At 45.8% G+C, this 14,527-nt stretch overlaps 2 protein-coding genes across 2 annotated transcripts; one reads left to right on the plus strand and one right to left on the minus strand.

Moving 5' to 3' along the window:
- Positions 1–608: 608 nt before the first annotated feature.
- tmed2 (transmembrane p24 trafficking protein 2) lies at positions 609–3,865 on the minus strand. The gene is made up of 4 exons (XM_003965343.3): positions 3,500–3,865; positions 2,812–3,004; positions 2,144–2,251; positions 609–2,066 (listed from the first exon to the last, which is right to left on the minus strand). Exons 1-4 carry the CDS (start codon positions 3,677–3,679, stop codon positions 1,942–1,944), a joined length of 606 nt encoding a protein of 201 aa, XP_003965392.1. The 5' UTR covers positions 3,680–3,865; the 3' UTR covers positions 609–1,941.
- Positions 3,866–4,764: 899 nt separating this feature from the next.
- Positions 4,765–12,917, plus strand: ptpn11a (protein tyrosine phosphatase non-receptor type 11a). Its single transcript, XM_003965344.3, has 16 exons — positions 4,765–5,074; positions 5,670–5,792; positions 7,437–7,631; positions 7,743–7,935; positions 8,010–8,129; positions 8,206–8,319; positions 8,403–8,499; positions 8,577–8,656; positions 8,784–8,942; positions 9,020–9,151; positions 9,334–9,488; positions 9,566–9,633; positions 9,706–9,857; positions 9,925–10,043; positions 10,121–10,226; positions 10,555–12,917. The coding sequence occupies exons 1-15, from the start codon at positions 5,061–5,063 to the stop codon at positions 10,188–10,190; spliced, it is 1,791 nt and encodes a 596-aa protein (XP_003965393.1). The 5' UTR covers positions 4,765–5,060; the 3' UTR covers positions 10,191–10,226; positions 10,555–12,917.
- The last annotated feature ends 1,610 nt before the right edge of the window (positions 12,918–14,527 follow it).

Genomic DNA, 14,527 nt, shown 5'->3' on the forward strand with positions numbered 1-14,527 from the left:
TAGTATCACATATGTTTTATGTAGCAGTTTGGGTTCGAGAAATTTCAAAATTCTTTTTGTCCTTTGTCATGTCTAAATGGGCTAAATTTACAGTTGTCATATTAAGATGCTGATCAATGCTCCGGGATTTCCTGGCTGACGCCTGCAGAAGACAGATGTCGCCACCCAGGATTCTCTGGCTGGTGATTGCCAATGTTCTCTGTTCCAGTATTCTGAGGGGTAACTGGAAACTTAACGTTATTTTGTTTGTGGGACAATCTGAGAGGGAGTTTACCAGAGAAATAAATACTGACTTTAACAGTTCTGAGATTTATGCCTCTCACAAGATTAATTTACACCAAAATATTAAATGAATCTTGGTTTATATATTTCCAATTTAGGGACAAATATATAGTCAATCCTGGTCTTTTATTACAAGGTTGAATTTACATTAATCTTCAGTTCCATTTTCCTACATTTGTTTGAATTTTAGAGAAAAAATGAATATTTGGTGTCAACTCCTGATGCATTTCTACACACGAGTGAAGCTGTAATTGTTGGAATCTCAGCATGTGCACCGAGTGAAAATCCTGAAGCGTCCTTTTGTTTAGGTAGACATCCAAGTCAACTTACAGAATATTGGCTTTATTATGAAACCTGGGGCGTTTTCCACAACGTTCTACATTTTTACAGTATCATTTAGATTTTATTGAAATCACAAAAAAGGGACTGTTTACAGAGAAGACCTGTCTGACTTCACCACAGATTGTTTTTCCCTACACAAAAAATTAAAAAAGAAAAATTGGACCATATTCTGTAACAGGACTGTTTGTCCACCTGCAACCTCTGCATTTGTATTTTACAGAGGCGTCACCCCGGGTCACACGTGTAACATTAATAGGGAGATTAGTATATAGCTGCAAAAAATAATGGTTTGTCTGAACTATATTGATGTTTGGAAAGAGTATGATTGGGAGGTCATTTCTAACAGGATATCACAGGATATGGTCCAAAACAAAACAAACAAGTCAAAATTGTATACAATCATAATTTAAAATCCTGAACCCCCGCAAAAAAACAACTACAGAAGCAACTAAAGCACACAGCAGTCATTAGGTGTCAGACCCTCAGCCCAGCCCAAACTAAAAGGTTCCTTTACTTCAGTGTTCTTGTATCCTAAATAGTTCAGTTTGAAATCCAACCCTGCCTCAACCTTTCAGTCTTTTCCTCTGCAGCAGAAGCTAAAATGTTTGGTTAAACCAACTGAAGGCCCCCCAAATTGTTTGTTCACTTTCTGACCAGTGTAGGGAGTTCAGAGTTTCAATGGAAAAGATGTCAAGTGAATTTCCCCACCACAAGGATGACTGAACCTAAAAACTATGGTTTCCCTTGGAGACAAGCTGCAGTGTAAATCCTTCAGGCCTTCAGACGCATCGGTCAGGAGTGCAATTCGTTGTTGGAAAACAATAACCAAACGTACAGACCTCACATATCTGCTTGTTGAACTTGGCGTAGGCACACAGCCGTATGAACAAAAGAAGAAATAATAACAAGCATTGTTTCCTTACAGTTTCAATTCTAATTAGAGGAACAGGGTCACATTTAAAACACAAGGGCTACATTCTGTGACCCCACACGCTTCTCCCCTCTCAGCACATTTTTAATGATCACGTCTCCTCCGCCCGTTATTACGTTCATAAGCATCACAGATAGAATTGGCTTGTAATAAGTTGGACAGAATGGAATTTAAAAAAAATAGAACAAAGTTGACATCTATTTCAGAATGCGTGTGCCTTAATTTCTTTTTTAAAAAGGAACCCAACGGTAACAGGAAAACAAAAATATCCGCGATCCAATCAAATGTGGGGGTTCACTCAAAATTGAGTCTCATTTCCAGCGTATAAATACGTGTCTCGGCGTTGGAGAAAACAGTGGAGGACACAGGGGGACTTTTTAATCACACTACACTACTCGCCGTACTTCAAAAAATCTCTTCAGGTAGTAAATCTGTCCGAGTGTCATTGCCACCAGAACCAGAGCTTCAAAGAACGACCAGAGCACCACTCTGCTGTTTGTGTTGTCATTGACTAGAACAAAAAGAAAGAGCGTGTGAACATACATGAAACACAAACACCAATTCAGCCCCTTCTCTTGATGAACTCACTTGCTCTGTGTATCCTCTCCCGAACCTCCATGTACTCCTGCTCATGCTTTACGGCCGTCATGGCAACAGCCAATTCATTGATCATCTCCTCCAATTTGTTTTGGTGAGCTAAAAAAAAAAAAGCAAACAACAAAAAACATGACTATGAAATCAGTCAACAACCTGTATTTTTTTTGCATCCCCATGATCCAAAAGAGCATGCACGAGGTATGCAGTACATGCATTATGAGTCTGTGACGCATGTCAAAGGTGATGCATCTCATCACCAAAGACATCTGCAGATATTAGATGTTCTCGCTGGGCCAATAGTCAATCCACTTGAGGGGGGAGGGGAAACAAAACACAAAAATGTAACTATCAACTGTAAAAATGCACAACATTAGTTTAGACTACAGAAGCAAAACCGGTTAGAAAAACTGAAGTGCATTACAAACTCAAAAGTCTATTTCACAAAAGCAATTGCCCTGGACCCTACCATCCCAGCTGTCTCCACCTACAGAAAAAGAGTTCCCAAGCCAAAGTCAAGTAAGGGAATACAGGGAAGGTCACAAGTAGTAACACAAGAAGGCTACACAATTAAAAGCACCATCAACCTCATCTCTAGTTAAATACTATGGGCTAAAAATGTAAGGATAATCCATCACCCTACACAAACACTGATTGTGTACCTTCTGTCTCCATGTCCTGCCCTTTAGGGGCCTCCCCAATATCAATTGTGAACATGACGATCTTAGGTGTCATGGTTGACATCTTGTTGCTGAAGCAGAACTTGTAGGTTCCATCCATGTGTGCTGCCACAGAATACTTTCCACTGGATTCTCGGTCCCCTTTATAAATCTGCTTGCCATCAGGTCCTGTTATCTAAAAAAAAAACAACACTGACCATTAATACGTGAGGAAAGACTACTCATGTAAAACCATGTTATACCATATGGTAGCAAAAACGTTTGCAGAAAAGCAATCAAATGCACGTAATTCTTCTCATAAATCGAATGCAAATAATCATCATTCATCTCACAAGACATCAAATTGCGAAACAACTGAAGAAAATTCAATGCTAATCCTGCACTTCCTGTATCATGATGAATAATTTACCCAATTAATAAACACTCCCTGATATAGCCTAATAGAATAGGATCATTGCAATTTGGAAATTGATAACTCATAAGGATCTGAGACGTGTGAACAAACAGGTATAATTATGATAGCGCCTAATTTGACTTGACGTTGCCCTGTAACGAAGACGGCGCCAGCTAACGTTAGCACGGGCCTAAGTCGCCGCGATAGCAAGAAATAAAGAAACAATTGCCAATATTGGCGTAATTATTGTCACAATTTCATTAGATTTTTTTTCACCTCAACGTCGATATCGAGGAAGCCACCCTCGGCAACTTCGAACATGAGGCCCATCTTTGTGCCAGAGTTGACCCGCTCGTAGAAGCACTCCTCGGCATGGGCGTCTATGCTAACGAAGTAGCCGGACGCAGTAGCAGACAGGACGGCCATTAAGACAACCAGCTCCGACAAGGTAAACATGTTTCCAGTGTTTGATAGTCGGAGTCACACCAAGCCTGAAGTTGCCAAGAATGTTCTCGCTTCAGAATATCCTGTTGGGCTGCAAGATGCTGGTTGGTAGGAGTGAATTGTTGCAGGTGTAGAGCCGCATCAGCCTCCGCTGCTGTGTCCTGCTCCCGGATTGCCACGTACGGTCTTAAACGGCAAGTGCGGAGGGCCAAAATTAAGGGCGCGCAAACGGTTACAGTCGCAACTGCAAGCCACCACTATTATGTGTGACCACTTAGTGGGCCAAGGATTAGTTTTTAATTAATTTCATTGTGACGTAGTATACGTTAAAACGTTGTAAAAAGTATATCATAAACTGTAAAACCCTATCAAATGGGGAAAAGGACAGATTTTCATGTTACAATAAACAAGTAAATTAGTGTGAAATAATTACACTGTAAATTACATTTTCCCTATTTCAGTGTAAATTCGTCTTTTAAACTGGGGAGGAAATGAGGTGACATGATGATGCCCTGTCGATAGTCTCAAATTGTCCTCAATATTATCTCTTTCTCAAGTTAAAGTAGATCATGATTTCACAATGTTCACAATACATTAGGGAAGTTATTGAGACCAGAGAGTACATATTTTCTGAAGTTTTACATTGTCAAAAATCAGTTTTCTGTTTAGAGGATTTTAGAAGTTCAGAAGGACCTCAGGTGCAGTTTTAGCAGACTTTTATGCAGTGAGATTTTGCCAGGTATCTGTATTTATTATATATTTTGACATATGCAAGATATTTCTTCAACATTTGTAAAAACAAACTTTCTCAGGTTACATGAATTCCAAGTAAAGAAAATGATGAAATGTTTCCTGAGTTAGAACCGCTCTCCTTAGAGTGCTATAGCTATAAAATCATGTGATATTTGCGGTTTCTGATTCTGGTAAAAGTTGAAATAAGCCGAATTGGCCGAGTACACCGCACGGCTTCCCGCTAATGGGGCTGTAATCAAAAAAATAGGCCACCAGTGCGCATGTGCGAAGTCAAGGCGATAGAGCTGTTTAATATTCTCCACGGCGTTTACCGGACATACCAAATGCTCTGACCCTCGGCAGTGGGTTTGACGAGCGGCCGCTCGGGGTAACGAAATCTCCGCACCCTCTGTTTTGTCGCATGTTTGGTGACGTCCAATAATCGAATCGCTTTGAAGTCTCCGGGCCGAGGCCTAGAGACTTTTCGGAACGCACAAGCTTTTCATTTTTCTCCGCCGATGCCGAGCTTTCGGTGCCCGTTCTGACCGGGTGGGAGCCGATGAAGCACTTTATTCCGTGATAGAAGCAGCAACCGTCGGAAACGTTAGCCAGCTAAATTTAGCTCCTGCTAACTGCCAGCGAGGAAGTGAAGAACGAAAAAATGACATCTCGGAGGTAAGAGGAGACGTCTGGAAAACAATGTCCACTGGTCCTTTTGCTGAGTTGGCTGGCTTTAACCGAACTCAGCTGTTTCGGATGTTGGCTCGTCGGTGAACAGGCTCCAAGTGTTCCGACGCTTTTGGGGGAAAAAGAAAAGATGAAAAAACTCGGCTAACTACCGCTTTATTTGCCATAACACACCAATTTAACGCGAATGCAAATGGTTGGTGAGGCTGTGCCACTATTTTCAAAGTTTTCCCAAGTTTTATGGCCATGCAGCGCTGATGTTTGCACATTACTGAGGAGTTACTTTCCAGATGAGTTCAGAACCGATTTAGCGGAACCAGGTTAGTGTTTTACTAATTGAGTATTATGAAGACCTAAAGAGGTGAACAAAAGGAACACAAGATGCACAGTTGCTCCACTAATGTCACCTCTAATGCACAGATGCCTTAATAAGGATTAGAATGGTGGTTCGGTCCACCCAAGTGTGCAGAACCGCATATTAACGGATAAAACCCCGATTTCTATGAAAGTTAGACATTAAAAGTCACTGAATTTGGTGCCATTTCATTCCACAGTGCTGAGAATCCCTTTATTCCCTTTCCAGGTGGTTCCATCCCAACATCACCGGGGTGGAGGCTGAAAACCTCCTGCTGACTCGGGGAGTAGATGGAAGCTTTTTAGCCAGACCGAGTAAGAGCAATCCTGGAGACTTTACCCTCTCAGTACGGTAAGATGAATTACCCGACCTACACGGTCAACACTTCCCGTCCTTAAGCAGTGACAGATACTAACAAAAAAAAAAAGAAGAACTGCCATTTGAGCACGCTTTTGCCCATCAGCATCATGACTTCATCCAGTTCCTTTAATTTCCAAGAAATTTTCAAGCTTGACCGTAATTAGTTTTATATCGACGATGACGGTAAATGCGTCACGCCACCTATCTTTAGTTGCCTTTAAAGGTTTAACGGGCGAGTAAAGCTGAAGTCTGAGGTAAAAAGGTGCAAACGCAGGAAGAAGACAACCCCCATATGCACAACCCAGCCACACCAGGAGGTCCGGACTCGCTGTCTGTCATAAATGGACCGACTGACCTTATAAAACTCTAATGCGACGGCGCAGGTGTCTTCTGTTCCTCAACTCCTCAGACTTTAACATCAGTGAGTGACACCACTGTCCCCCCAAAAGGTCCCTCCGTTGTCCTCTTTCCCTCGAGTATTTGAGTATTTCAGGCTGTTTTGGATTCTGAGCTCCTCGTCCCCCTGTTGTTTCCAAGCATCACAATAACCAGCGCGCGCAATATGAGACGTGCACGGTTTTGTCTCGGAGAAGGACGGTGCAATTTAAAGCTTTAGAGGCTGTGAAACGTTTGCTAGCCTTGCACGAGTTCCCGAACCACCTCGGCCACCTACGTTGGGTCAGAACGCGCTCGGTTTCACTTCCAGCAAAGACGAAGCCTGAGGCAGTTACGGTCGTTACGGGTCGTCTGAAGTTTTACGGGCAGGATGTTTGATTCAGGGTTTGTTCGAGACCCGACCGGCGGGGATGCAGTGTATTTATTTATTGAGCAAATAGGAACCACATTGTAATTGATTGAGAACATTTGTCCCTGTGGCTGCTGGATGGGAGAAGAGGCAGCTGTCTGGCTCAGTATATACAGTAAGTGTGAAAGCCTGTAGTTGTTGTTGTCAGTGTCAGCGAAGGCACCAAAGCATGAGTGCAGCTGCGCGACAACAAAAACTGCATAATCTTAAGGTTCCATTACGAAATCACGCTTCAAAAAAGCGGTATCACGAGTTCTTGGGAACCGTTTCTGCTGAATGTTTGTGGGAAACCCTTGGAAGAAATGTTTATTTCTGGTTTAATCTCCAGTATGAGCTTGAGTCATAAATTTTAAAGAAGTATCATTAACTCCCCGAGGCTGATGAGGCCAGAGTTATTTTTATAACCGCCTCATCGTTAAGCTGCAGAGAATCGCTCCCTATTTACATCTTGTCGAAATAAAACGAGTGCCGCTCCTCTCGTGAAGGACACTCTCTTCTGTGCACGCTGGCCAAATGTGGCTGTGGGCCGTCCAAAGTGTGATGCTGCTGAGCTGAAGTTCTGCTGCAAGTTCTCCTTTCCTGATGTGATGGCCGCATTTGTAATCCCTGCAACTGTTTTCATTTCTCTTTAAACCGTACCGAGGGCTCTCTGCTGCTATTTATAGCTTCGATTTTTTTTTTGGAAACCCAAATTAAAGCTAAATACGCTCAGGCGTGAGTCTCAAAAGTGCAGTGAATCAGTAAATGCTCACGTGGGAGATGGAGCGGGCCGGTTTTCTCTTGGCAGCGCTCCTCTAAGCGCTCGTGTTCTGTTTCTGGATTTGTTGTAGGAGAAATGGAGCCGTCACCCACATTAAGATCCAGAACACGGGGGACTACTACGACCTCTACGGTGGGGAGAAGTTTGCCACCCTGGCAGAGCTGGTGCAGTATTACATGGAGCATCACGGGCAGCTGAAAGAGAAAAACGGAGACGTCATTGAACTCAAGTATCCGCTCAATTGTGCAGACCCCACCTCCGAGAGGTGAGAGCTGCTGCTGGACCCTTTTTGGGGTTCTGAATGTCCAAAAAACTGTTGTGGATGTCGATCCAGAGTTTTGTTTGGAGATTGTAAAAGTGTTTTGTGTGGGGACAGATGGTTCCATGGCCACTTGTCAGGCAGGGAGGCAGAGAAACTGCTGACTGAAAAAGGCAAGAACGGCAGCTTCCTGGTGAGAGAGAGCCAGAGCCACCCCGGGGACTTCGTCCTGTCGGTCCGCACAGGAGACGACAAGACGGACAGCAGCGACAGCAAACCAAAAGTCACCCACGTCATGATCCGTTGCCAGGTAACCGCCGGGTCGGATGTTTCCGTGGGCGCGCCGCTGCTCGCGTCATGCGTCTAATCTGTCTTCTTCGTTAGCACGACCTGAAATACGACGTCGGCGGAGGGGAGAAGTTCGACTCGCTCACAGACTTGGTAGAACACTACAAAAAGAACCCCATGGTGGAAACCCTGGGCACCGTACTCCAGCTCAAACAGGTACCACAGATACCCTCTGCTGGCTTTGACTCTGGGCTAAAGCGGCACATCTGGATTGTGTTCTCTGCCTCCGCAGCCCCTAAACACTACGCGCATCAATGCAGCAGAGATCGAAAGTCGGGTCCGGGAGCTGAGTAAACTGGCAGAGGCCACAGACAAGGTCAAGCAGGGCTTCTGGGAAGAATTTGAGGTGAGTTGCGACCCCTGGAACGCACGGCGTCCGTCGGTGGGAAGCGGCCCGCTGAAAACTGACCCCTCGCTCCTCTCGTTCAGACTCTGCAGCAGCAGGAGTGCAAGCTGCTCTACAGCCGCAAGGAGGGCCAGAGGGCGGAGAACAAAAACAAGAACAGATACAAAAACATTCTGCCTTGTGAGGACGCCTCCGTTCACCGCCGCCAGCAGGGGGCGCCACAGGTTGTCCTAACTGCTGTTTGTGTGTGCTTCCAGTCGACCACACTCGGGTAGTTCTGGATGACAGGGACCCAAATGAGCCGGGCTCCGACTACATCAACGCCAACATCATCATGGTAAAGCAGCGCCGTCCCTCATCCTCACACACACACACAGATGAGTCAGTGCGTCATCAGCACCTAACTTCAGTTTGTGCTGTTGCCGCGGCGACGTCCCGCTCAATCTGCACGCGCGCGTGTGCAGCCGGAGCTGGACGTGAAGTGCAACAGCACCAAGGGGAGGAAGAGCTACATCGCGACTCAGGGCTGCCTGCAGAACACCATCAGCGACTTCTGGAGGATGGTGTTTCAGGAGAACTCCCGGGTCATCGTCATGACGACCAAAGAGGTGGAGAGGGGGAAGGTGAGCGGCGCCGGGTCGGGATGCGGCGGGGAGGGTGCAGAGGGGGCTGATGGGTCACGACCACTGTGTTCCAACAGAGCAAGTGCGTCAAGTATTGGCCGGACATGTCGGCCCTGAAGGAATACGGCGCCATGCGCGTTCGCAACGTCCGGGAGACGGCCGCCCACGACTACATCTTGAGAGAGCTCAAACTGTCTAAGGTCGGGCAGGTGAGTGTGTCTGCACCCCAGACTGACATTCCCACTTCAGGAATGCTGTTTTGATGGTTTTCCTGCTGTAACCTCGCAAAAAAACACCGTTTGCTGTCGAGAACGCTAACGGCGGTCGCTAACGGCGGTCGCTAACGGCGGTCGCTAACGGCGGTCGCTAACGGCGGTCTCTGCGCCTTCAGGGCAACACGGAACGCACCGTCTGGCAGTACCACTTCAGGGCCTGGCCGGACCACGGCGTCCCCACTGACCCCGGCGGCGTGCTGGACTTCTTAGAGGAGGTCAATTTAAAGCAGGAGAGCATCCTGGACGCCGGCCCCATCGCGGTGCACTGCAGGTACGCCAGCAGAACGCTGGGGGGCGGGCGCCATCGGTGATTAGGTCACCTCGTGACCGTGCACTTGTGTTCTCCAGCGCAGGGATCGGGCGGACGGGAACGTTTATCGTGATCGACATCCTGATCGACGTTATCCGAGAAAAGGGTGAGTCTTATAAACGTGGACCGCTGATTTCCAGGACATTCCGAGGGTAATGTTCCCGTTGGGGCGCTGCAGGGGTGGACTGTGACATCGACGTGCCAAAGACCATCCAGATGGTGCGTTCCCAGCGGTCGGGGATGGTGCAGACGGAAGCCCAGTACAGGTTCATCTACATGGCCGTGCAGCACTACATAGAGACGCTGCAGCGGCGTATTGAGGAGGAGCAGGTGAGGTCACAAAACTCCCACGTTTCCTCCTTTCGTCTGCAAACCTCAAATGTTTTGTCTGGCGCAGAAAAGTAAGATTAAAGGACGCGAGTACACCAACATCAAGTACTCCTTATCGGACCTGAGCGGCGGGGAACAGAGCCCTCTGCCTCCTTGCACTCCTATTCCAACTCCCACCTGCACAGAGTAAGAACGGCCGCCGCTCCGCACCCGTCGGCTGCTTCATTATTCCGGAGGCTTTTAATGGCCGCGTGTGTTGACAGGATGAGGGAGGACAGCTCCAGAGTTTATGAGAACGTCGGGCTAATGCAGCAGCAGAAGAGCTACAGATGAGACTCGGCTTCCACTGCAGCGCCCAGTTCGCTCCAGGTAAACAAAACCAGTTGCTTTATACCTCTAACGTCTCATCCACGTCGATATTAAAATGACGGGTGCCTTTAATAATCAAGCAAACGTCTTATCTGTGTGTTAGCATGTTGTTTATGGTCTGTAATAAGTGTGTTTGTTGAGGCGGGTCCCCCTCCGTGAGTGCTAGCGTTTAGCATCACCGTGTTTGTTGATGTTCTGGTGAATGCTGGGAAATGTTAAGATAATCCGGAAGCCGGTCGTCCCAGCAGCAGCCAGCTGAACCAGAACCACTGAATGTCCGAGGTCATTTCTGCGTCACATGTCCGTCTCTGTCCTCCGTCTCCCGCAGGATCTCGATACCTGACAGTTTTTCGCCAGCCACACCTTGACGCCTGAGACTTGACCGAAACGACACAAACGACACACAAACACGCACACGCTCACGCAGACGTAAGAGAGACGAGAAGCCACCAACACGAACATTTGCCCTGGAGTTGAATTCTAAACCACTGTGATGGTCAGAGGAGCTCTTTCAGGAGCCTCGCGGGAAACCTCAGACCAAACCGCCATTTTTAGTCACCCAGCAAGGGTCGTCTTTCTCCTGTTTTTTTATTATTATTATTAACAAAAGATGATGTAGATGTTGGTAGGCAGTCGTGTCAACATATATGATCCATATGTCTAAGACTTTTGAACCCTTCACGCCTGTAAACAATGAGATATTTTCACTGTGCTGGACAGAAACGCATCACTGTTGATTTATAGCCACCTAAACATGAACTTCTTTTTACTTTCTTTTGCACCAGAGCTCCGAAGTTCATTCCAGGCGGGGGGGGGGTTGTTGTTTTCCCGGACACACAGCTAAACATTCCTGAGCTCACGCTTTTATTTTTGCGCCATTAAAAAATGACACTCGATTCACACGGTGGATTCAGAAATAGTCCCGTCTGGGGTTGAAGGAGGAATTTGGGGAATGTCCTCACCATCTCATGCCTTCACTTCTCCGTCAGAGTCGGCGCCACGTCGTGCTCGGGGGAATCTACGTGCATCTCGGTTGCAGGAGTCATCACAGGTGCACGGCTGCCATTAACACCCTTTTCTTTTCAGAAAAAGTGCATATTAATATTATTTTTAATGCAAATGCCTTCAGTGTCCCATTGCCTATTTTGAGCACCACATGTGCTGAATTTTAAGTCTCGGCTTTGGCGCCGTAGATAGCCAACGTTTGGTCCTGTTGTCGTCATCTGGAGGCAGTCCTGCGTGTACAAATGCACACGCACGGCTTCGCTTTTGTTTTTGTTGACGATGGTGTTATTCAGAGTAAACTTTGTAAAGGAGTAGTTTGGCATTTTTGGAAATTGTAAGCTACATGTGAAGCTGCAGCTAGCAGTGGATTGGCTTAGCTGAAACAGGAAGAAACCGCTCACCTGACTTTATTTAAAGTCACTTCCCATCCAGGAACCATACAACAATACAACCACACTCAGAGTTAATGTGCTGCTATAAGGAAAGACCCATCTGTGAGATCGCTGATGACTCTCATGTCCGCCTGCTAAATATGAAGCTACTGAGGTTAGCTGATTAGCTTAGCTTCACGACTAGAACCAGCCTTATTTGTTCTTTTTTTTTAAATAGTACAGAACCAAACCTGTATCAAGAGTCCTAATTCATGGTCCAAAGCTTTTATCTGCATCAGATAGGGACGCCTGTGAGAGCCTGCTAGCTCCTGCTTCATTCCCAGTCTCCACCCTCACGTTTGGGATCCAAATCTGCAATAAATCCGTTTGCCATCATTTCAAACTACTCCTTTAACACAATAGCAATCATCCTCAGCACTCGGACACGTCCAAGCGGAGAAATCTCAGTACTATTCTCAACACACAGCCTGATAATGTTTGGCGCAGCCTTCTCGGCATCCGTCATCACACACACGCCAGTGCCGACCCCGACCTGGAGAGGAGGGAGAAAGGGTTCTCTTTGCCTTGAGGAACAGCTCGCAACAACCACTGATCAAGAACTGAACTTTTCTGAGCTGTTTCCTCCGACTGGTGGATGCTGCTCCTCAGCAAGTGTTCTTTGAAATGCTTCTCCTCCTGGTGTCCTCCATCCCGACTGATCATGGAGTCGTTCATGTGCTGCCCTGTTTGCAGTTTTATCATCATACAGATGAGTTCGAACCTATGTATTGCAGAGTGTGTGTGTGTGTGTGTGTGTGTGTGTGTGTGTGCGCGATGGAGAGTGACTGTCATCCACCTGTTGTTGAATCCTGTTTTCCCCCTACGAGACGATGAAACTGCTTTCCTCTGATCATATAAGCAATTTAGATGCATAGACGTGCCTTCTATGCATATGCCTCTGTGTATGTGATAGCTATTAAAACGAAGCAGTGCTCTTTCCATTCAAGAACCTGTACAATAAATGTGAATTATGTCCGCCTAAACAAAAAAAAAAAAAGAAACGGTGATCACAATGCAAACAAACTATATTTTTTAACGTGTATATTGTACATGAGCACCTGGTAGAGGAGAATGTACTTACTAAAACATATCTACTTGCCAATAAGATATACTGTCTGTATATTCCTACAGCTTTGTCCCTGGGACACAGGGAGGAAACTCACCAAGCTTAAGAGGTTTATCATATGACTTTCAATGCAGTTAACCGTGTTAACTTCCTCAGTAACAATAAATGGCAGACTCCTGCCACAATAGGTCCGTGTTTTTCCTCTTTCTGTGTGATATTTATGCATTTTGAGAGCCTTTTTGCACATTTCCATCAATTCTGGTGCTTCATGGGTGTCAGGTTCCAGATTAATGACAGATGTGTCAACAATGAGCGGTTTAAAGTCTTTGTAATATTAGATTTTGCATGTTTTTGTGGCTGTGCGTTTGTACCGAGCTTCTGCACCAAGATATGATGTATTACATTTAATTACTCACCCCAGATGGGGCCAATTCAATTCAATCCCAGAAGAGATTCTATTAGTTAAAATGTCACTGAATGGAACAATAGAGCAGGCTGCTGAGAATAAATTTCAGCTGTGTAAATGTTAATGTTTTTCTTATTATATATATTCAAAAGGTAAACTTCGCAGGCATAAAGCAGCCTTGAACAAACAATCAGATTTAACCTCCTGCAGAGGTTGACATTTTCCAAGCAAGGCTGGAATTCTCCAAAAATATTGTGTGTAAGGCTTAGAACTCTAAGGTTACCTGATCTAACATTTGGGGTATCACAATATTCCTTTTTAAGTTTGTGCAACGCAACGTTATGAAAATGCATCATTTTAAGTGATGCCGCCTCCTGCAGTTCCACATAGTTCCGGCAGAGGGAGACAAAGATCAACAATTCTTTGACCGGAACAGATCCTGAATTTATAGACAACTTGTCTTCATTTATGCTACTCTGACCATTTTCAGGATGTTTTTTTTCTCACCTGCTTCTTCATATTTTTAAGTGCCTCTGTTGAATGTCTGATTATATCAGCAAACTGTACTGAAGCGTTTTCTCCCTTCATTTCTTAAAGCCCACGGAACTGAAACGTTTTGGCTGTTATTAGATTATATGTCAGTCTCTTTTTGACTTTACATGTCAGATGTTTTGCTGTGACATTTGCTGCCTTCAGCCGGTTCCCCGTCAGCACAGACGACACTGACGCTGGTGATCCTCTGACGTTTCCTCTGGCTCCACCTGCCAGTCACAGCTGCGTGATTCAGCTAACGAACCCTGAGCGGGGCCACTGCAGATCCCGCAAATGTTCCCGTGGAACCCAAACATGTCAGAGTTACTTTAGTCCTGCAGTTTCATAACCCCACTCGTATCAGCAGCCATTTATATTTTACTAAACATGTGCGGTAAAAATGTTGGCCCACAGTAAAAAAGAACAGAAAAGAGGGGTTTTACTTTGTTTTCTGTATGAAAACGCCCCCTTCAGTTGTGTGTGATGCCAGGAGTCCCTTTTTTTTCCTTTCATACAATCTTTAATTTGCTTTAACGAGCATGCCTGCTCTAATCAACATCTGTAATGTCCTGTTATTGTGCAGCTTTATTGGCCACATCTGTCCAAAGACAACGCACTTCACAGTTTTATCCCCGAGCACATCTGCATCATCTGTAAATCAGGCCCCATCACACGATGCATCCATCATTCTAACCGCGCACTGATAATGCACATCTTGCTCAGCCTAATCCAGACGGGCAGATAGGACAGACGGGCAGGGCTGGGGCCTTCCTCGGCTCGTGCACGGCTCTTCGCTGCCATGCCGCGCACGGCAGCAGCAGCAGCCTCGAGGTTCTGCCCCAATAAATACTGATTTAAGAAC

This window comes from Takifugu rubripes, chromosome 6 (assembly GCF_901000725.2).
Source record: "Takifugu rubripes chromosome 6, fTakRub1.2, whole genome shotgun sequence".
NCBI classification, from domain to species: domain Eukaryota; kingdom Metazoa; phylum Chordata; class Actinopteri; order Tetraodontiformes; family Tetraodontidae; genus Takifugu; species Takifugu rubripes.

Bases quoted from the DNA above. Each gene is read 5' to 3' on its own strand.
- tmed2 (XM_003965343.3), bottom strand. From the start codon at position 3,679: ATGTTTACCTTGTCGGAGCTGGTTGTCTTAATGGCCGTCCTGTCTGCT. The intron at 2,252-2,811 runs GTACACAATCAG...TTTTTTTTTTAG, and splicing joins GCAGGACATGGAGACAGAAG to CTCACCAAAACAAATTGGAG. The intron at 2,067-2,143 runs GTGAGTTCATCA...TTTTTGTTCTAG, and splicing joins GGAGAGGATACACAGAGCAA to TCAATGACAACACAAACAGC.
- ptpn11a (XM_003965344.3), top strand. The intron at 7,632-7,742 runs GTGAGAGCTGCT...GTGTGGGGACAG, and splicing joins GCAGACCCCACCTCCGAGAG to ATGGTTCCATGGCCACTTGT. The intron at 8,320-8,402 runs GTGAGTTGCGAC...CCTCTCGTTCAG, and splicing joins GCTTCTGGGAAGAATTTGAG to ACTCTGCAGCAGCAGGAGTG.